This window comes from Molothrus ater, chromosome 21 (assembly GCF_012460135.2).
Source record: "Molothrus ater isolate BHLD 08-10-18 breed brown headed cowbird chromosome 21, BPBGC_Mater_1.1, whole genome shotgun sequence".
Lineage (NCBI taxonomy): Eukaryota > Metazoa > Chordata > Aves > Passeriformes > Icteridae > Molothrus > Molothrus ater.
In genome coordinates, this window is record NC_050498.2 from 7194121 (window position 1) to 7214975 (window position 20855).

The 20855-nt window shown below is 61.3% G+C and overlaps 2 protein-coding genes across 2 annotated transcripts in view; both read right to left on the bottom strand.

Annotated features, from left to right (window-relative positions):
- Window positions 1-5602, bottom strand: part of PHF12 (PHD finger protein 12) — a 31840-nt gene extending 26238 nt beyond the window's left edge. The window contains exons 1-2 of the mRNA XM_036395102.2: window positions 5232-5602; window positions 4731-4912 (exon numbers count right to left, since the gene is read on the bottom strand). Coding sequence (XP_036250995.1) covers window positions 4731-4912; window positions 5232-5297 — 248 coding nt within the window. The 5' untranslated portion in view covers window positions 5298-5602. The remainder of the gene's footprint in view (window positions 1-4730; window positions 4913-5231) is intronic.
- Window positions 5603-6197: 595 nt separating this feature from the next.
- On the bottom strand, window positions 6198-20459 carry SEZ6 (seizure related 6 homolog). The gene is given in 18 exon segments (XM_054517017.1): window positions 6198-7087; window positions 7635-7737; window positions 7813-7933; window positions 8039-8077; window positions 8174-8371; window positions 8451-8642; window positions 8723-8917; window positions 8994-9190; window positions 9270-9408; window positions 9582-9776; window positions 9860-10026; window positions 10538-10706; window positions 10781-10966; window positions 11277-11469; window positions 12331-12464; window positions 12537-12624; window positions 12626-13110; window positions 20278-20459. Coding segments are annotated over 18 exon segments (2895 nt in total). The 5' UTR covers window positions 20342-20459; the 3' UTR covers window positions 6198-7057.
- Between the last annotated feature and the right edge of the window lie 396 nt (window positions 20460-20855).

Consider the following 20855-nt stretch of genomic DNA (forward strand, 5'->3'; position numbering starts at 1 on the left):
CATACTTAAACCAATATTGTTTTAACAAAGTATCGGTTAAGATGGATACATTTAAATGTTGGGAACAGAACAGTTTACTCTGACCTTCAATATGCAATTACATAAACATTAAAGTAGGGGTTTGCCAGTCATTTACTGTTAAAAAACCCAAACAAACAGAAAGCTTCTTACTAAAAACTTCCTTCACTTAAAACTACAAGCTTTTTTGAAGCTGTGATGTAATTCAATGTACCGAAACCCTGCTCCTAGCCACTATTAGGTAGCAAGTTTGCCTCTCCAGCACCTTCCTGGACATCCCCTACTCCTTACAGCAGAAGATGCCTCAGACCATTTTAAGATTCACCTGAAACACCCGAGGCAGCCCAAAATTACCATTAAGGGAAGGATTAACTGAGACAATAGACTGGCCATTGTTTTTCTCCCCTCACAGACTGCATATTCATGTAAAAACCCAAAGCTAGAACAAATGCCAAAGATAAAGCAGAGCATTTTAGACAGAATAAGGTGGGGAAAGAGTTATGGATGTCCTACCAGCCAAACACGACTTTTTTCCATTCTTTGTTCGAAGCACTAAAACAATGTGACTCATAGAAAATACCAAAATCTAGTTTAGCTTCCTCTGCTGCACTTTGCAGCTCTGTCACTCCTGTTCTTCGACACCAGCACTTGGGTGAAGACTGCCAAATCGAGAGGGAAATGAGCCAAACACTGCAAATATAAACACAAGGAGGTGCTGCAAAAAGTATGATGGAGGTAGCAGGCCCCGGTACGGACAGGACACACTTCTCCCAGCACAGCAGTGAGGAAGCCCAGCTACGAGGAACCTTTCTGCTGAGCAGGGCCACAGAACTGGCACTGTCGTTTACATAACTGGTCAGCTTTAAGGGACTGAGGTCACTCTGCCATGCCAGCAGAGCTGCACAGCCAGCGGCATGAGATTTTACAAGAGGGACTTGAACCGCAGCATTCAGTGAGGTTTGTGCTTTTGGGCTCCTCCAACCAGAAACTTGGGCAGGGAGACTTTATAAAAAAAAAACAAGAGGAGAGAGAAAAAAAACAAACACAAAACTGTTCTGTGTTGGTTCTCCCTCCTGTTGTCACTCCCCTCCCCCAGCTTGTTAACTAAACTTTTCCTCTCCCGGGGATCTTTCTAATCCTTCGTAATGAATTTGCAACATCAGTCACTTTGCAAACCCGCTTCAACGTGAATCAAGTTTACTACAAGCTCAAGAAAACACAGGGAATTCTAACAATCACATTGCCAGGAGGAGGATATAAATGGGAAAGAATAGAAGTAGCACTGGAAAATTGGTTTTCAATCATGTAAAGAAGGAGTTTGCACCATCCCTGGGGGCCTGGGCTAAGGCAGAACATCAGGATGGAAATGCACTCTGCACTGTTACCCAAAGCAACAGATTGTGGGCAAACAGCAGAACCAGACACCAACTTCAGAGCTAAAAATCTGACGTCCTGCTGTCAAGAATTACTAGGGACCCAAAAAACCTCTCTCTGTAAATTCAAACCTGAGGAGAGTCACCTGACCGTGATATTAATCCAAGTATGTTGAAACTAAGTATCTGGCAGGGATTTTGCACTTTCCTGTATCCCTCCCACCAGGCCGGTTTCTCTGCAGCCAGGCTGGAATCCTCTGGCCTCTCAGAGCACCCATAGCAGCTTTACACTGAACTAGTGACTCCAAAATGGAGTTGTGGGAAAAGCTGACACCCCAACAGATGAATTGGGAAGTCACTTCCACCCACGTTAATTCAGGAGAGCAGTTGTGCCACAGTGTACCAGCAAAACTTGTTATTTACCACCTCAGATGTGTAACACTATCAGACTCTGAAAGTTTTGGCCAAGTGCCTTCTGTTTTCCGCAGAGGACAACGGGTTTAAGTGCTAAACTGAAGTTAAGGCAAACTGCTGAAGTTTGAGGGTCACACACCTAGCAAAGCCAACTTCCTCACTACAGGCTTAAACAACTCGATACAGAAGAACCTTCTCTACACAAGAAGGAGCAACACGAGTTCCTGGGAAGCTGAGCTGGGTTTGTCTCCAGCTGACTGCATGACTTGTGCCAATCATATCCCTGAAAATCCTTTTCTTTTATAATACGGCCTCTCCCATGCAGCTGTATGGGAGCTGATTACAGCTGTAATCAGCTGATCACAAACCCTAGACACATTAAAAGCTACTTTTTTCGTTATGCTGTATTGATAATAAATTCAATCTGGTACTAATGCTCACAATAAACATTCAGAGAACAGGTGAGCTGTCGACACAAACCAGTTAGAGTGCTCCAGCAGTGCTATTCAAGTGACTCAAAGCAAGCCTTGCATTACAGCTACTATTCTTTAAATAAAAAAAAAAAAGGAGGCAGAAAGGAAGTTGCAAGTGCTGTCTTTATGCCTAAGTTTATATCCAGAACGGAAGTTTACTTCCAGCAAAATGTAGGAGGTAATGGGAAGACACACGAAAACAAAACCTGAGCATCCCTTTGAGACAACCTAGGTCACCTGAAGGCCATAGCCAAAGGTCCAACAAAGGTCCAGGAGGAAGGAGGAGAACCAGGCCCAAACTGGAAGCCTTCAGACAAAGCCTTTCCACACTGTGCCACCTCCCACAGCAGGGTCTGGGCTGCCGTCAAAGGGATCGCTTGACAAACCCCAGCAGAGGCAACAAATAGGGTGAAAGAGAGTATTTAGAATTGCTCTTTCATTTCTGTTCTGAAGAGTGACTAGTTAAAGATACACATATATTTTTCTATAATATTTTTATATAAATTCTTACACAATTATAATGCAACTAACTCAGGTACAGTGAAAGCTTTACAGTTATCTCATTTATCTGGTTGTTTCCCACTCGCTAACTACAAAAACATCACCAAATTAAGCCATGAAATTTAGGCATGCACAAAGTGGTCTCATTTATGGTCAGACTTAACTAGGATTCAGAGTTAACTCTGCAGCCCTAGGCACAGCTCTTCCATTCCAAAATGTGAAGTTCTAGCCATCGCTCCAGCCTCGCTAGGAGAACACTCAGGATGCACCCGAAAGCAACTACGCCCGGCAGAAGGAAAAAAACACCCTTAAATTAAAGCTCATCAAGGACACTGGATGAAAAATAATGATAATTACTATCCTGCTAGTAAATATTAGAGGATCTGCACTACCACCACCAGTAGCACTTCCTCAGGGTAGGAGGGATGATGTCATGGCTGCATGCTACAGCATTGTCGGGTTTGCCTGGCTACACGCTGCTAACGGGACACTCCCTACAGAACTGTGACCGCACACTCAGCTCCCCTGCTATCAGCAACCAGTTTAATAAGTGTTCTGAGACCCTCAATTAGCATAGAAATGCAGAATAGCCAGCAAGCAAATGAAAATCAGAAAAAGGCAAGGGAAAAAAAAAAAAAAAAAAACAAACAACAGAGGGAGGAAAAAAAAAGCGCAGAGGAGACAGCTGTAACAGGGTGGCAAACAAAGCTCCAAAGCATGAAAGAGAGAAAGGAATGTGGTTAAAAAATCTCCCCTAAGGAAGAATACTCTGTACTCCCAAGCTCCAGCTGTTTGACTTGCCCCGCTCCCTCCTCCACTCCATTATCCACTCTGGCTGTGCTAATTTAACACAAACCGCCCGCCTGTGTCAACTGTTGGAAGGGGGGATTTCAGGATGCATCCAAGCTCCGGGTGCAGAAAAAGGAAAAACTTTGGGGCGGAAAGTTGAGGAGGCGCTTTTGGCGTGGTGTCGCTTTGTGCCGGGAGAGCTTGGGAAGCTGTGAGGGAAGGCAGCAAGAGCCCATCCTGCTGCAGCCTCCAGCACCTCGAGCTCTGCCACCGCTTCCACACGCACCTCGATTCCCAGCCGGCAGCCAGATCTGCATGCAGAAAGCTCTGCCTTCATCAACAAAGCCACACAACTCCCAGCAAGAGCACCCGTCAGCCCCCCAGCTCATAGCAGACACCCCCACGGATGAGACAAGCAGGTTGGAAGAGCAAGGAAGAAGGGAAAAAAGGAGGGAAAGGAATAAACCCGGCCAACGTTAAAGTCTGGAGGCCTGGATTTCCACGGGGAAGGTATTTTCACGTTTGAGATACTGTGGGGAGTGTTGCGAGGGTTTGGAAGTCATATATGCAGCCAAAATGGCGCTGAGAATAAAAATATAATTTAAAGGAAGGTCGCCATATTGTAAACAGTGAGGCAGGGAGACACAGAGACAGCAACCTCCATTATTCCCAGCAGCTGCAGCAGCACGGAAGCGCTGGGAACGTCAGGCCTGGTGCGGAGACGCCACCAGGGCTTCCCCCTCTCCAGCCAGGGCCCTCCGGAGGGTTCCCCGCAAGCCAGGCACCCTTGCAGAGGGGTGAGGTGGGGAAGTTTCCCGCTGGGGAGGGTGAAAGGCCGGGCAGGGGCAGCACCAAGGCAGCCAGGCCGCGCAGCCAGCGGCCTCGCTCCTCCTCCAGGCCTCTCGCCTGCTGCTCAGCACAAAAAGAAAGGAGGAGGGTGGACCCCCAACCCTCCAGAAAGCAGCCAGGGGAGGGTTCACCTCGGCCGCCGTGGATTAGCCTGAGGAGGGATGGACCCAAGCGGGGTTTGCACCTCCTTTTTGTTCCTGTCTGCTCCAGCCGGCCCCACGTCCCCCCCCTCCCCGGGACCTAACGGGAAGCGGGAGCGGCCGGAGGGAAGGTGCCCTGGGCAGATCCGGAGGGAGAGAGCGCCAAGCCTTACCAGCACTGGAGGTGGAAAGCGGCGGGGCAGTGATCGCAGCACAGCAGATCCCCTCCTTCCTTGCAGCTATCGCAGCTATCGTGGTTAGTGGCCCTGCCACTTCGCCTGGGCTCCTTCTCGGGCCTCCTGCTCTTCTTCTCCCCATCTTCGCTCTTGGGGGGAGCCAGGAGGGCCTGGATTTGCTGCACATGCACACACAGACAGAGCGCGCTCTGAAGGGCTGCACGGACCCTGACCCAGCGCCCTTCTCCCCGTGCCCGCCGGGGGGACAGCGGCCCTGGACCCTCCGGGAGGGGATCGGGGGGGGGGACAGAGACCCGGCCGAGCCCGCCCCGCCCGCCCCGTGTCCGGCAGGGCCTCTCCGGGGGCCGGGCGAGCTGCCTCCGTCCCTCCGCACTTCCTTGTAAGGCCACGGGGCTCCGGGCTGGGGGGGTTCCCTCGCCATCTTGCAGCCCCGCTGCCTCCCCGGTCCGGCCCCCCCCGCCGCGTCCCGGGCCTCACCTCCATCAGCCCCCCGGAGGTGTCCAGGTCGTAGACGATCGTCTTGGTCTCCATCTTCTCCCACATTCATCCAGCCCAGGAGCGGCCCCGAGAGCCCCCCCCGGCGAGAGGGAGCGAGGCGGGGACGTGCGGCGGCCCCTCAGCGGCGGCTCCGCGTCGAGGCGGCGGGGGGGGGACGCGGCGCGGCGGGGGCGGGCGGGCGGCGGGGCCTATCCCACGGGCCGCTGCGGCTTGCGCGTCGTCCTCCTCCTCCTCCAGCCGTGCCCGGGGGCGGCCGCGGGGGGCCCGACGCCCGCTGCCATTGCCGCGCAGGGGGTGGGTGGGTGAGGGAGGGAGGGGGCGGCGGCCCCGCGCCCGCCGCGGCCGCTCACGCACCGCGCACGCCCCGCGCACAGGCGGCGCCGACGCTCCGGGCCCCGCACGCACGCGCACTCTGCGCCCCCGCCCCGCCCGCCCCGCGCGCATGCGCGTCCCGCACCGCCTCCCGCGCGCGGACCTGGCGCGGCGGCGGCGGCGGCGGCGGCGGGGGGGGGGCGGCGGGACGCACGCAGAGCCACTGCGCGTGCGCGGAGCGCCTCCCCGCCCCGCCCCGCCCCTTCTCGGCCCTCTTCTCGCGCAGGCGCGTGGCGGCCGTCACGTTCCAGCGAGCGGGCGGGGCGGCGGGGACGTCAGTGACGTAACGGCGCGGGGCGGGGGTGGCGGGACACGCGCGCGTCGGCAGGGGGCGCGCGGCGCGCGGCGCGCCGGGGTGGCGGGGGCGCGGTCTCTGCTTGTGACGTCACCCCGGCAGAGGCCACGCCTCTTAAAGCGACAGTGTCTCCCCCCTCGGAGAGCACGGGAGGGACGGGCGGGGGTCGGGATGTCAGCGGGGTAGCGGTGAGGTGGGCTCAGGGCCCACGCTGGGGGATGTGTGTGGGTGTATCCCCGTTCCAAGCTGCTCGGCCCCGCTGAGGAAGACGCCATCGCTTCTTCTAAAACACCAGTTTTTATTAATGAAACAACCAAAAGATGGGGAGGGGGGCGGTATCCCCTCCAGATCGAGGGGGCGGCGGGGGCCGGGGTCACCAGCCCGGGCGGGACGCGGCGGTGGGAGGGGGCACAGCCATGCCCGGTGCCCCTGCCCACCCCGTCACTCTGGGGTGCCGGGACGCGCGGGGGGGACACGCTGGTGGCGGAAGGGACCCCCCCGGAGAGGGCGAAGCAAGCGGGGGCCGGGGGGACACGCAGCATGCTGGGGACACGGGAGGGACACGTCCCTGCGTGGCGGCGGTGGGAGACACGGGGTTGCGGGGGGGGACCAGCCCTGTCGCTGGCTGGGGGGCGAGGGCGGGGGCGGCACCCACATGGCCACCTAAGCCCCTCGCCCACCCCCCGGGGCTTTGTCCCCTCCCCACTGCAGCCCCGGGGAGCCCTGTCCTTACCTGGGGGTCCCCACAGCGCTGCTCCCCCTGCCTGCGTCACTCCTCCGTCGCAGGGGCTGCTGTTTTCCCGCTGGGGGAAGGATGGAGTCCGAAGGGCAGGGCAGGGTCTGGGGACCCTGGCTGGCTCAGGGGTCAGGGGGGCAGGATGGGGTCCGGGGACCCTGGCTGGCTCAGCCTCTCATGAGCCCAGTGCGAGGGGCTGGGTGACAATAGGGCTTGGGCAGAGCCCTCGGGGGTCCGGGTGGATCGGGGGTGGCAGGGGGGTGGCCGGTGCCCAGGTGGGTCCTGCCAAGCGCTCGGCTTGAGTCTCCTTGGGAGAGGTGTTCCCAGCCCGTGCCAGGGGCCGGCGGGCACGGAGGGGCCTGGGAGGGGTGGCTGCAGCGCCCAGCTCCACGCTGCCCACACCTAGATGGACACCTCATATTCCCTCGTGTCCTGCAAAGAAAACAGACTGCAAGGGGTTGGACACAGTGCAACGGGGTGCCGGGGACAGGGATAGGGCATCTCCCATCCCATAAGGAGCTGGGGGAACATCCCAGACTACAGAGAGCCCTGGGGATGTGTGTCCCATCCCAAACATGGGTCCTGGATCAGTGTCCATCCTGTCCATGGTCCTTGGGTGGATATCCCAGACAGTGTGTGTGGTCCCTGGATTGATTGATTAGTTCATTTCTGAACTAATGTGTGGTGCCTAGATGGATATCCCACCCCACATGTGGTCCCTGGATCGATGGTCCATCCTGTGCATGGTCCCTGACTGGACGTCCATCCCTGAACAGTCCCTGGATAGATCCATCATCCCACGAGTGGTCTCTGGGTGCATGTCCCACCCCCTGTGCTGTTCCTGGATGGATGTCCTGTCTAATGTGCGGTTCCTGGAACACATGACCCCATCCCACCCCTGTCCCAGTCCCTGGCACAGGTGGCCCATGCAATGCAGGGTCCCCAGCCCCACATGGGGGGTGTGGGGGCCGGTACTTACTCCTGTCTCATAGGTGGGATTGTCAAAAGCCGACTCCACGGTGATGTGGTCGTAGGGGTGGGAGCCAGCCAGGGGCAGCTGCAGGGCTGGCTTCCCCTGGAGCCTGTGGGGAAAGGGCAGCTACAGTGGGCACTGGGGGGGCCATGGGGCCCCATGGGGGTCACAGGGGGCCACTCACTTGGAGAAGTAGAGATAAATGCCCCCGATGAGCAGGGCCACCACCAGCACGGGCAGGAAGACAGCGATGGCCACGTTGGTGCCCTCCAGCGTTGTCCCCGAGGGCACAGCCTTGGCCACAGCTGTCCGGGAGGGAGAATTGGGGGCTCACCCAGAGGACACCCCACATCGGCCGCACCCCGGGTGCCCCTCCACGCTCTGGCACCCCAAAACACCTTCGCCCTTACCATCCAGGTTGCGGTTGCTGTAAAACTCATCGTAGGAGGCTGGAGGAGGCGGAAGAAAGAAACCAACAGCAGGAGTGAGAAGTGGGGTGCTGAGCGGTGCCGGCGGGGTGCTGGGGTGGGGGGTGCTCGTCTCACCCGCCTTGCAGATGGGAGGGGAGCCGCTCCAGCGTGAGGGGTGCCCGGGCAGGCAGCGCAGGCTGCTCTCGCCCAGCAGCGCCCGGCCGGCCGTGCAGGAGAAGTGCAGGGTGGCTCCCGCCGGGTACAGCCGCCGCTCCGGGCTCTGCCGCCCGCCCGCCGGCACGCCGGGGTTGTGGCAGGGCTCGTAGGTCTCCGCTGCGAGGCAGTGGGACGGTGGCGTCAGCGCTCGCCATCGGCTCGGGGGATACGCCCGAGGAGGGGACGCCCAACTCACGGATGCACTTGGGGAGGCGGTCACTCCACTTGGGTCCCCCCGCGGCGCGGTCATGGCAGGTGAGGGTCCCGGCGCCCGCCAGGACATAGCCCTTGTCACAGACGTACTGCACGGTGGCTCCCACCGGGAATTTAGGGTTGGAGACCACCCTGCGGCTGTGCTCAGCATCGCCAGGGTCCCGGCAGGTTGTCACTGCAGGCAGGAGTGACCAGTGGTGATGGTGGATGGGACTGAGCTGCAGGGCAGGGGGGTCACTGGTGGGCACCACTCACCCCGCTCGCAGGAGGGCAGGTCACCGCTCCACGTCAGGTCCCAGTGACACATCAGGAGGTCAGTGCCAGTCAGCTGGAAGCCAGGGTAGCAATGGAATGTCACCACAGTGCCATGGAGGAGCTCTGGCTGTGAGGACGTCTTCCACCCATTGGCAATGTCCGGCAGCTCAGGGCAGGTGTCATTACGGGGAACCTCTGTGGGCACGGAAGGCTGAGCAGGGCAGTGGGGACACTGAGGACACCGGGGGCACTGTCCTGCCATGGGCCTCACCGGAGAAGTGGATGACAAAGCCCTGCCGGTAGGCGAAGGCCCCGGCACCGGGGTCAGACTGGAACTGCACAGTGACATCGGCAGTGGATGCGTAGAGCTTGAAGCGGCCGCGGGCGCCCGTGTACTGGCCCAGGATGCGCGCCGTCAGGTCGTCCCCGTCGTAGAAGGTCAGCATGTCCCCCGAGCCCAGCCGCAGCCTGGGGCAGTGGGGCCATGAGGGCAGGGAGGGCACAGATCCGCCATATCCCACCATCCCCATCCCATCCCAGCACTCACACACGGACATCCAGCATGATGCGCTTGTCCTCCTCCACGTGCAGCCCCCAGATGCAGTCCTGGCCTTTGCCGTAGGCCTCTGGCCAGTTGGGTGACAGCACCACTCCGGCTGTGTCCGTCAGCTCCCCGCTGCACACCGCTGTGGGCACACGCCAGGCTTGGCACTACCATGGGGCACCCACCCACTCCAGCATCCCACATCCAGCACCCACCATGTCCCTCAGCTCCGCCACACTCAGCAGCACGGTGGCTGCAGTATCTCTCACGCCCCATCCACACCAACCCCTGGCACCCTCCAGCACCAGCACCCACCACGGCATGCTGGTTCTGTCTCATTCCACTGCGGGTCACTGGGGTCGACACACTCGATGATGGTGGAGCCCTGCTCCAGAGTGTAGCCAGGGTCACAGCTGAACTCCACCGTGGTGCCCACGGGGTACCGGGGATCGCTGGCCGTGAAGTTCCCATACTTGACGAAGGGCTCGTAGCAATGCCCCTGCTCGAAGGCTGCGGGCACAGGGGCAAAGGTCTGCGGGGGCCAGGTGGGCACAGGGGTGTTTGGGTCACCTGCTGCGCCCTTGGCCCCATACCCTCATAGCGCAGCGCCATGCCCGCTGCGGCCCCGCTGCTGTCGGTGGTGAGCTCCACGAAGAAGTGGCGGCCGGTGCTGAGCAGCCCCTCGATGGGCAGGTACTCCACCTCGTAGGAGTCGTACACCGGCGGTGCCTCCACGTTGTTGCCGTTGCGGATGATGAGCCTGCCAAGGCATGACAAGGGCAGGGTGCACTGCTGGCCATGGCCAACAGCAGCCATGCTTGGGCATGGATGGTGGCCTCCAACCCCGGCCATTTCCAACAGCACCATCCTTGGACATGGCCAGAGGTTATCTTCCTTGAATATGGCTGACAGCACTTATCCTTGACCATGGCCAATGGCCAAAGGTAGCCACACTTGGCCATGGTGAGCAACACTCATCCTTAAATATGACTAAGGGCACCCATTCATGGCAGATCCCGTCCTTGGATATGGCCAAGAGCACCTGTCCTTGACCATGGCCAATGGCCAAAGGTAGCCACACTCGGCCATGGCAAGAAACACCTATCCTTAAATACGACTAATGGCACCCAGCCATGGCAGATCCCATCCTTGGATGTGGCCAATGGCACCCATCCTTGGATATAGCCAAGAGCACTCATCCTCGAACACAGCCCCGTGAAGGGCTGCCCCAGAGTGCTCCCACACTCCTGGCCCGCCAGTTTGAGCCAAACCTGTCATCATCCTCTGCCAGTGACACCTTCTCGAAGTGGAGGTGCAGGCGGTGGCCATCCGGCGCTTCCAGCAGCCAGTGGCAGGTCAGGTTGTTGCTGTAGTTCCCGGGAAAGCCGGGTGACACAATGCGTCCCACGGTGGCGTTCCGGACCACCCCGCCACACGCCGCTGCGGGAGAGGCACTGTCAGTGGGTGGCAGTGCCACACCAGCTGTCCCTTGTCCCCGAGATGCTGGTGCTCACCGAGGCAGAGGGGCTCGCGGGCGCTCCAGAAGGGGCGGGTGGCGTTGCGGCAGACGAGCCGGCGGGCGCCCTGCAGCTGGTATCCCGTGGAGCAGCGGAAACGGGCGTCCCCACCGGGGTGCAGGCTGCTCACCGAGACCTCCCCGAAAGCCGGCCGTGCTGGGAAGGGGCAGCTCAGCAGGTAGGCTGGGGGCGGGTGGTGTTGTTACTAAGGTTGAGGAGCAATGGATCCCCCCAGAACCCAAAAGCTGCCTCCCCAGAGCCCTGGAAATGCCTGGGTGTGGTAGGGCTCGAGTGACACAGTGCCTATGGATGCTGAAAATTATACTTAATGAATCCATAACTGCTAAGGCAAATTAGCTCTCCATGAGCATTCCTCACCTAGTCAGTGCCTGCTTAAAACTCAGATAAACTCCCGGTGCATCACCACAATCCAAATTAGCACCATGCTGGCAGGGAAGCTCCCAGCGGGTACAGAGGGTTCTGAGCCCCATACCTTGGTAGTGGAAGTGGTAGGAGCCAGGGCTGGGGGGCCGGGGGCTCTGGAAGCGGAGGGTGAGGAGGTTGGCCGGGCTGCGGATGACCTGGCCCCGCAGCAGGAAGGACTCATTGGCCAGGAGGTTGGGCTCCAGCCCTCCCGCGCTCTCCACCGTCAGTGTCTCCCCTTCTGCCAGGCTGATGTTCTCTACCTGCAGGGGACACAAGTGTCACCACCTCAGCATGACCTGGCACCTGGCTGGGAGCTGGCCCTTGAGTGGCTTCTCTGCGGTCAATAGCTTGCTGGAGCTTGTCTGTGCAGGGCAGCACCTTTCAAACATGGTTAGCAGGGCCATAAATCATCCCCCACGCCAAGAGCAGCAGGGCCCAGCTCTGCCAGAGCACCACAGCACAGCCGGGCCCACGCTGGCAGCCTTGCAGACAGCCAGCCTCACCCTCTGGAGCAATTTGCTATTAATGATGCTAATTAAGCCATGCTGCATGGTGAGGAGCAGCAGCACTGGTGAGTGTGGGCTGCTAGAGTAGGGCTGGTGGTGGAGTTGCTGCCTCTGGCTCACCACCAGCTTTCCACAAGCCCTGTGGTGGCCTCAGCAGAGATGGGGACACGTGGCCACGTGCCACTGACGGGAGCAGCACAAGGGCTCAGCACAGCAGGGTTTGCTGTCAGCCTCTGCTCCTGGCAGATGGGTGCTGGGTGTTCCTGGTCCTGCAGCACAGCTTGGCACCTGCTGGCACTGCTCACACCTTCTCCATTAGGGCCTCGTTAATTAAATCTCACAGCACTTCTTTGTGAGGGGTGCCAGGCACAGCAGCTGGTGGGCACAGAGCATCCTGGGGCATCCCAGCAGCTCATGTACCCACATCCCTGTGCCAGGAGGGCAGGCAATGTCCTGAGCCAGCTCTCTTGGCTTGGGGACAGAGGCATGGGGACAAGAACAAGGACATGACCATGTGTTTGTGCACCCTGCACAGACACACAGCCGTGGCACAGAGTAGGGGACAGGCCACACCCGTCTGTGGCCACTTGCCACCCTGGCCCACCCTCAGCTCACCTTCAGCTCCACACCATAGCCCGGGTAGACAGAGATGGTGTAGGTGCAGTCCAGGCTGCCCTCATAGGGGACACCGGCTGGCTCTGGGGACACCAGCCAGCCCTCGGGACCCGCCAGCGTCCGGTTGCAGGGAGCTGGTGACAGAAGAAACCCCAGCTTAGCCTCACTCCACCCTAGTTCCACCCGACTCCCTCCCTGGCGCTCACCTGGCCCCTGCAGCGTGGTGACAGTGGTGGTGGTGATGGTGGAGGTGGTGGTGGTCCCTTCCTCATCCCCAGACACCACAGTGGCCCCAGGTGTGGGGTGCCAGGGATGTGCTGGGCGTGGTGGGTGCCTGGCTGGGGGATGCAGTGCTTGACTCTGGCACCCCAGAGGGGGACCATGAGGGGTCTGCACTTGGCACAGCCCCCCACGCCTCCCCCCATGGCCCGGGGCGCCCTGCCGGCGTGGTCAGCGGGTCAGTGGGGAAGGCGGGCCGGGGCAGGGCAGGGGTGCGAGGGGAGGGCTCGGGTTCTGGGGGGCCGGGGGCCGGCTGGAGGGCACCACCAGGGAGGAGGGGGCCCGCCCCAGCGGGCAGGAACGGCGCCTGGGCCAGGTAGTCCTTCTTGAGGAAGGCTTCGTGCAGCAGGTCCTCCAGCAGCGGGTGGTGGTTGAGGATCTTGAGCGTGGGCGCGGTGCTCACAAAGCGAGCCTCCGCCTCCCGCTCCGCCGGCTCCGTGGGCAGCGCCGTCGGCTCCACCTCAGCGCTCTCCCCAGCCTTACTCGCCAGCCCGTTGAAGCCTGGAGGGAGGAAAGAGTGTGGGATTCTGGGGAACCTGTGGAGTGATGCTGTGTTGGGGACTGAGAGGGAACGGGGGACTGGTGATGCACCAGGGGGTGATGCTTCATCACAGACCAGCACTGTGCCCTCAGTGGCACCTGGGAGCAGAGCCGGGACATGGACTGTGCTGTATCAGGTGTGGATGCAGCTCTGGGGAGTGCCACGGACCTGTGCTGCTCTGGGGACCAGCACTTCCCATGGACTGACCCTGCACCACAGGTCGGTGCTGCTCCAGGGGCTGACGCTTCCCTGCACACCAATATTCCCTCAAAACCAGGATGGCAAACAAATGTATCAACCACATGCAGCGGGATCATTGCACCCTCTCCCCAGCACGCCCTTCACTGGGGGCAGCCCTAGCAATTAAGCCCTGGCTAATTAATGCACATCTGCAGTTGTACCATGTGAAAGGGTGCCCACTCCTCATGTGAGCCAGCCCGGATGGGGACAGCCCTGGCTCTGGGTGTCCCTGATCTCAGGTTATCCTTCCCCACAGAGGTGGCCATCACGTGCCAAGGTTCTCCTGGGTCTGCATGTTCCCAGGGCGCAGACGTGCAGGTGATTACCACGACTGCCATGACCAGGGATGTCACAGGGGCCTGGACACTTGCACCCTTCTCCAGGCTGCCAGAGAGCTCAGCTTCCTTCCAGCCAGGCTGTCCCTGTCCCTGAGCAGTGTGAGGCTGTAGGGAACCCCCTATCCCATCGATGCTCCCCCCTCTCCCACCCACAACCACAGGGATCCCCCTGTCACAGCCCCCTGTCCCTCCCAGGCATTAGTCCCTGAACAAATCCCCAGCATGCCCAGCCCAGCAGCTTACGGCCTTTAGACCAAAAATAAAATAATTTAATCAGCCCTAATGAGTCACCCAGCATCTCCCGCTCCTGGATCTGGCACAGCACCGTCCCCTCTCACTGGGCACAGCTCAGTGGCACGGCAGAGGGGGTGCCATGGTGACACCCAGCATCCCTCTGAGGCCACGGCAGCGTGGGCACGTCTTGCCGCCGTGCACAGGCACTGATGACATGATACTGCCAATTACCGGCTAATTATCCCTATCCGTAGCAGGGCAGGGCCCCGCGAAGATTAATTACTCTGCGAATGCTGCTTTTAAGGGACTATTAAGAGACATTATCTTGGGTGTGCAGCGTAGTGGGGAGCTGCTGGGTGCTGGCAGGCGTCCTCACACCGCTGCTACCCACCCCTTGTCCCCAGCAAACCCCTGCCATCGCACAGGGACGGTGACAATGCCCTGGGCACACAGGCACAGCAGGGATACCTGCCCACACCAGCTCCAAGGGGTTTGCTTGCCCCCCAGCAAGGCCAGAATTATATTTTAATGGGATCCGTTTATTAGAACATAAAAGTTAATGAGTTTATACTGAAGGGTGCCAAAATCTCCATTGGGCTTTAATGGCAGATTAGCGCTCAGCGCTGGGCCCTACACCACCACCACTGCCCTGTGTGGTGAAGGCTGGGCTGGAGATGCCCACCCAGCCCCCTGGACATTGCTGTCCATGAGCATCTCACCTGCCCGGGGTGCTGGGGGGCACAGAGGTCCCCATGGGGGTTACTGGCTTAGGCCAGGCCTCACTGCAAGGATCCCACAGCAGCTCCCATCTGGACACTGAGCACCCTGGGCTGGGCGCTCCTGGCACCAGGCACTGCCCTGGGCTCTGTGTGGGGCTCTGGGTGCCACAGGATGCTCTTGGCACTAGGGGATGCTTGGGACCCTGGGCTCTCTGGGGATGCAGGATGCTCAGCACACGGCGGGAAGGCAGGGGGTGCCCAGCTGCTGCCACCCTTGCCCCGTGAGCACCACAGAATTACATCCTCCACCTCCACAGACGTCTCTAAGCAGCTTATCTCCAGCGCCACAGCGATGTCCCTCCCATGTCCCCAAGGTGACCAGGGACTGCTGACGTGGGCCTGGCTACCCAGCACACACCCTGCGGGCCCTGGCGGCCAGCAGGGACCCCGCTGAACTCGGGCTGGGCAGAGGGGCTGCCAAACCCCAGCAGCCACCTACCTGCCGGGGTAACTCGGCATGCTGGCCACAGTCAGAGCCGGGATGGGGTCCTAATCCCTCCCATTGGCTTTGTCGGGTGGGAGTTTATTAACAGCAGCCGGGAGATGCCAGAGACTAATCCGGCTGCGGCGGGCGGGGCCCCCGGCGGGGATCGGGGATCGATGCCGCCTGCTGTCACCAATAAATAAATAAGGCGGCACGCGGCCGCCCAGGGAGCCCCGATCGATGCTGCCCGCCAAGACAGCAATAACACAGCGCCCGGCTCGGGGAGGGACGGGGCAGGGCCCTCGGTGGCCCCAGGAGCATCCGTGCCACAGTGCTGCTCCGTGCCTCAGTTTCCCCATCCGTAGGAGGGGGCAGCAGGAGGTGCAGGCGGGCACAGGGTGAGGGCAGGGGCTGGGCCTCACAAGATTCTAGGTTTATTTTCTAATTTAAAATCCAATCTGGCTTTGCCCCCATGGTCAGGGCCTGCAGCTGTGATGAATGAGCTGTCAGGCAGCCGACACCTGGGTTTGCTTCCAGGTGTGAAGGCAGCGTGGGCAGGAGCAGGCAGGGAATCCAGGTGGGTGCAGGTGGTGGGTGGGCAGGTGTAGGCAGCGAGGGAATTCAGGCATTGTCTGGATGCAGGCAGGCTGGGTGGGTGGATGCAGGTGTGGCTGGGTGGGTGGGTGCAGGCAGGGGCACACAGATGGTGTGAGGGTGAAGGCAGGGGCAGGTGGGCACGGGCAGGACTGTGCAGCCAGCTCCTCTGCCACCAGCTGTCACCACAGCCAAACCACTGGCACCCAGCATGGCAAGCTGGCACCGATGCTGGCATCCACGTCCTGCCATCCCATGGCCACCCTGGCACCACCAGTGACCCCAGATGCCCACGGCCAAGCTGAGACTGTCAGAGCAGCTGGAGCAGGGACCCCAGGGGCTGCCCCGGTGCCCGGGGACGCTGCGGGCGGGTGCGGCCGCCAGCCCTGGCAGCTACCGGAGGAGCTCGGCTTTAATATTCATGGCAGCGCTGGCGGGGAAGCGTTTGACCTTGTATGTTTTGCAATTCTCCTTGAATTGAACAGTCATTTACCCGCTGACACATGTCACATCACCGCAACCGGCTCCCTGGAGCATCGCGGCGGCCGAGCGCCGGCTGACACACGGAGCACCCCCGTGTGCCCAGCGGGCAGCTGGGTGCCCATCCCCGGGGCTTTCCTCCCTTCCCAACGGTGCCAACAATGCCCTTGTCCCCTCCTGGCCACCCACAGCCCATGTAATCCCCCTTCCTCATTCTCCCTGCGGAGCTAATGGGTTTCTACAGCAATTTCCCTGTGTGGCAGCAGCGGTGATAAATTGTATGTCTGCTGCTATTTCAGACCCGAGCGCTGTGCGGTGCCATGTCCTCCCTCCCTGGGCTCACAGCACCTAAATCAGCCTCTCCCCCAGGATTTCCTGTGATGGATATCCCACTGCTGGGCAGCACCCACTCTGTGCCACCCCACTCTGGCCATGATGAGGGTGCCAGGCCCCCCTGGGGCTCTGTGCAAGCTCTGGTCTCCCCCAGGACCCAGCACAGCTCACCCCTCTGGGGGGCAGAGGGGCACCCAGCCCTCGGGGCACCCCTGGGTGCTGGGGGTGCCTGCCCAGCGTGGGCAGGAGTCAGGCAGGGTGAGCAGGGCCATGCTGCCCACCCAGCTCCCGTCTCCCCTTCCCTCCGCCCACTGCCAGAGACAGTAATTGAAATCGGTTGCGGGAGGCGAGCGAGAGCTGCTTGTCGGGCTCCGCGCTGGGCTGCTCAGCCATGTCATACTTCCTGCAGACACCATCCCCTCCCATCGCCGCCTGCTCCTGCCAGAGCCAGCGTTTCAGCTGCCCCCATGGCTCTTCAGCCAGCCCCGCATCCTGCCAAAGCGCAGCTTTTCCTAGAGGATGAACCAGTCAGTTCTGGAAGCCACTCAGGACTGATCTTGCAGCCAACATTGCCCCTTGCTGCCACCCCCCTGGGTATGTGGGGACCGCCAGAGCCTGCTCTGCCCAAGCATCCCCTCGCTCATCTCCCACCACTGGCTGATCTGGCATTTCAAGCACCTCTCTCCATTTTCACAGGGTCAGAGCAGCGCTCTTGCAGCTGATTAATATTTGATCCCTTCAGCACAGCTCGTTACTGCATTTAAATTATATATGTAATAATTCCTACTGGCACAGCGAGCATGCAGGCTGGCTCCTCCTGCTGCCTCTCCTGCAGGTTGGGGGCCGAGCAGATCCCAAGCCTTGGCCAATGGCACCCCCTGGCACCTCGGAGGATGTGATGAGCAGTGCCAGGTCTCAGCACAGGGCAGGCTGGCAGCGAGCCAGGCAGACAGAGGCACCCCCAGCTGCCTCTGAGGGGTGCAGGCAGCCCCTTCACCCACCCGAGGTTGCTCATGGTGGGAGCAGTGCTGGCCCTCCGGCTGTCCCCACGTCCCCAGCAGCAGGAGGAAAGGATGCTGCCACTTCCAAGCTCCTGCCTGCGACTGGAGGGAATCCATTACCTCCCTGGTTATAGGCAGCTTTCAGAGGCAATCTTTCAATTGTGCGCATTTAAAGAATTGATTGGAGGCGAAATTATCCTCTCCCGTCAGAGGTGCTGGAGACACAACTTCATCCACCTCCCCTGGGGGCTGTTGGAGCTCCCAGGGGACCCCACAGCCCGGGTCAGCCTCAGCCCCCACCCCAGCAGGGAGTGACAGCTCCAGGAGCCCCGTGCCAGCCTGGGGGTCCCTCCAGCAGCACAGAAAAGGGTGGGGGCTCTCTACTGCTTCAAACCAGGCCTGGGGGTGTCCTTGTCATGCCCTTGCTCAAGGTCTTTGCACCCCATTTTCCCCCACACTCCCACCGCTCTGCTCCAGCCCTGCCTGGCTCAGCACCCTGCACTGAATCCATCCCCACCACTGCAAACCCACGGATGATCCCTGCGGCAGTCAGGCTCCGGGCAGTGCTGGGGGTGCCTGGCTCAGCCTGCGCCCCACATCCCCTGGGGACAGCCCTGCCCTCCCGCTCCCTGGCTTAAGAGCATTATCCAGATAATCCTGGCCTGGCAGCACGGCAGCGTGGCGGTGACGAACTCCTCGGAGGCACGCAGCGCACGAGCACACGCGCTGAGTGTAATTACTGGAGCAGGCGCCCGCCTCCTTCCCCAGCCCCCTCCTCACACCAAGACCCCAGGCAGCACCCACACCCCCAGGGCCACCGTGTCCCCCGAATACATCACCCCTATGGGTACAGGGCAGCTGGCTGATGCTGGGTGCTGTGGCACAGCTCATGGGGGCATGGCCAGGCCCTGTGCCCCCTGCCACAGCCTGTGCTGTTTCCTAATGCCCCAGGCTGCCAGGACCCCAAATTATAAGGAGTTTCCTCCAGCATGGCTAAGATGACCCCCACAAAAAATTCCCGGCCTGCCGTGGCTTTGGAGAGCTGGGGAGAGGGGCTGCAGTGGGGCAGAGCGGATGGAGCTGTGCCTGGCACCATTCCCCTTGGCTTCACCAGTGCCATGGGGTCCAGATCCCACTTTCTGCTGGGGCAAATCCCTGTGGACACCAGGGGCTGGTGGTGCCCCACAGCTGGGGCAGAAGAGACAGGATCAGACCCTGCACTGCCACCCCTCAGACCACATCACAAAGCTCCCCAGCCTGGACGAGGGGTCCAAGACTCCCTGAACCCGTGTCCCTCTGACCCACAGCTCATCCCCATCATGCACCAGCCCATCCATGCCAAGTCAAGGCCACAGTGACACTGAGCCTGGCACTGCTGCATGGAACCCCTGGGAGCCCTGCCTGATGGAGGATGGGGACTTTGAGGCACGAGCCACACAGGCAGCTCCCAGTATGTGGTGAGGGGATACAGGGTGGACAGGACCCCATGGGTCCCAGCCCTGGAAAAAGCTCAGCACCTCCCAGGACATCCCTACTTTTAAGACTCTGGGAAATGCACATGCAGTGTTTAATTAACTTTATTGATATTCAGAAATTAGGGGACTGACTAGAGGTAATTGCTCATTAGAAATCATTAAACTGACACAGTAAGCACCAAGCCTCCCTTGGGGGAAATCTGCCCTGCTCAGCGCCCTGCTCCCAGGACAGACCCACAGATGTGGACCCCCCATTCCAGTCCTGCTGCCCCCCCAGCAGGGCAGGAGATGGGGGTTCCGTGGCATTGCCCCACGCGCTGTCCCCATCCTCTGCCTCTCCCAAGGAGGAAGGCAGTGGCAGCAGCCCCAGGCAGCAGGGCGAGCTGGGAATAGCAGCGGGCGCAGGGCCACGGCGCCCTTCCCCGCCTGGGCTCCGCCGCCAGATGGGGAGTTTATGTAACTCCCCGCACGGCTGCTGCCTGCAGCCGGTGCCCCCATCCCGCATCCCACCGGGGCTGGACCACGACCCGCCCATCGCCCCATGCCTGGCCACACTGCTCCGGAGCACCCCAATCCCCGACAGAGCTCCCCAAGCTTTGGAAGGTCCCCAATCCTATTTTTGGGGCAGCGGAGCCACGAGGCATCGAGACTGCCGGTGCCCCACGGGTGGCAGGGACAAGGAGCCGAGCTGGGTGTTGGCTGCTCTCCCTGGCGAACCAGCACTCGCCACCCTGCGATCCTCGCGGAGCTGGAGGGGTCACCCCAACAGGGGAGAGAGGGGGAAAGAACCAAATGCCCCCGGTGCCCCCCACCCGGCAGTGGGGACGGCACGGAGGGACCGGCTCACGGCGTAGCCAGTCCGAGGGCGGCTCGAAGGGCTCGGTGACCGCGGGAGCGGGGCCGCCGTGCCTGCCCAGCCCCCGGTGCGGCGATGCTCCCCCCGCCGGTAACACCGGCAGAGGGGCTGCCGCCGGAGCCTGCCGGGGGCGGCGTTGCACCAGCCCGGCTGCAAAGCGCCGTGCGCGTCCCCGGAGGGGCGGAAAACGAGGAGGGGGTGGGGAGGGATTCTCGGTTCGCCGGGGGAAAACGGGGAGCGTCCCCTCCGCACCGGGGGGCGAGCACGAGTTGGCAAAGTTTGACGGCGGCGGAGGCGGGTTGAGGCCACCCGGTAGCGCAGGGTGGTCGGTATGCACGGTGGGGATGACCCGGGAGTGTCGGTGGGCGCTTACCGTGTGCCGGGGCGCGGAGCAGCGCGGCGAGGAGCGGCAGGAGCAGCGCGGGCGGCGGGCCCATGGCCGGCGGCGGTCAGCACCGCGGACAGCTCCGCTGCGGGCGCGGCGGCGGCGGCGGCGCCCCGAGCGGCGCCCGCCGATACCGGGGACGGCGGAGGGGGGGGCCCGTAATGCTCCGAGCGCGGCGCACACCAATCCAAGGATCGGGGGGGGGGGGGGGGGGCTCTCCCCGCCTCCCTCGCAGCCCCCCCCTCGCCGTAATGCTCCGAGCGCGGCGCACACCCGGTGCCGGGGATGTGCGGAGCGAGGGAGGGGGCTCTGCCCGCCTCCCCCTCAAATCCCCCCCGCCGTAACGCTCCGAGCTCGCCGATCCCAGGGACAGGGCGGCGGGCCGGCCGTGATGCTGGAAGTGGGGCGCTCGCTAATTCCAGGGATGAAGAGGGGGGGCTCCCCCCACCCACCCCTGGCCGTAACTCTCCGAGCGAGGCGCCCTCCAATCCCGCAGGCTGGGAGGGGGGGGGGGGGGGGGCTCCTCCCTGCTACCCCACCCCCACGCCGTAACTCTTCGTGTGCGG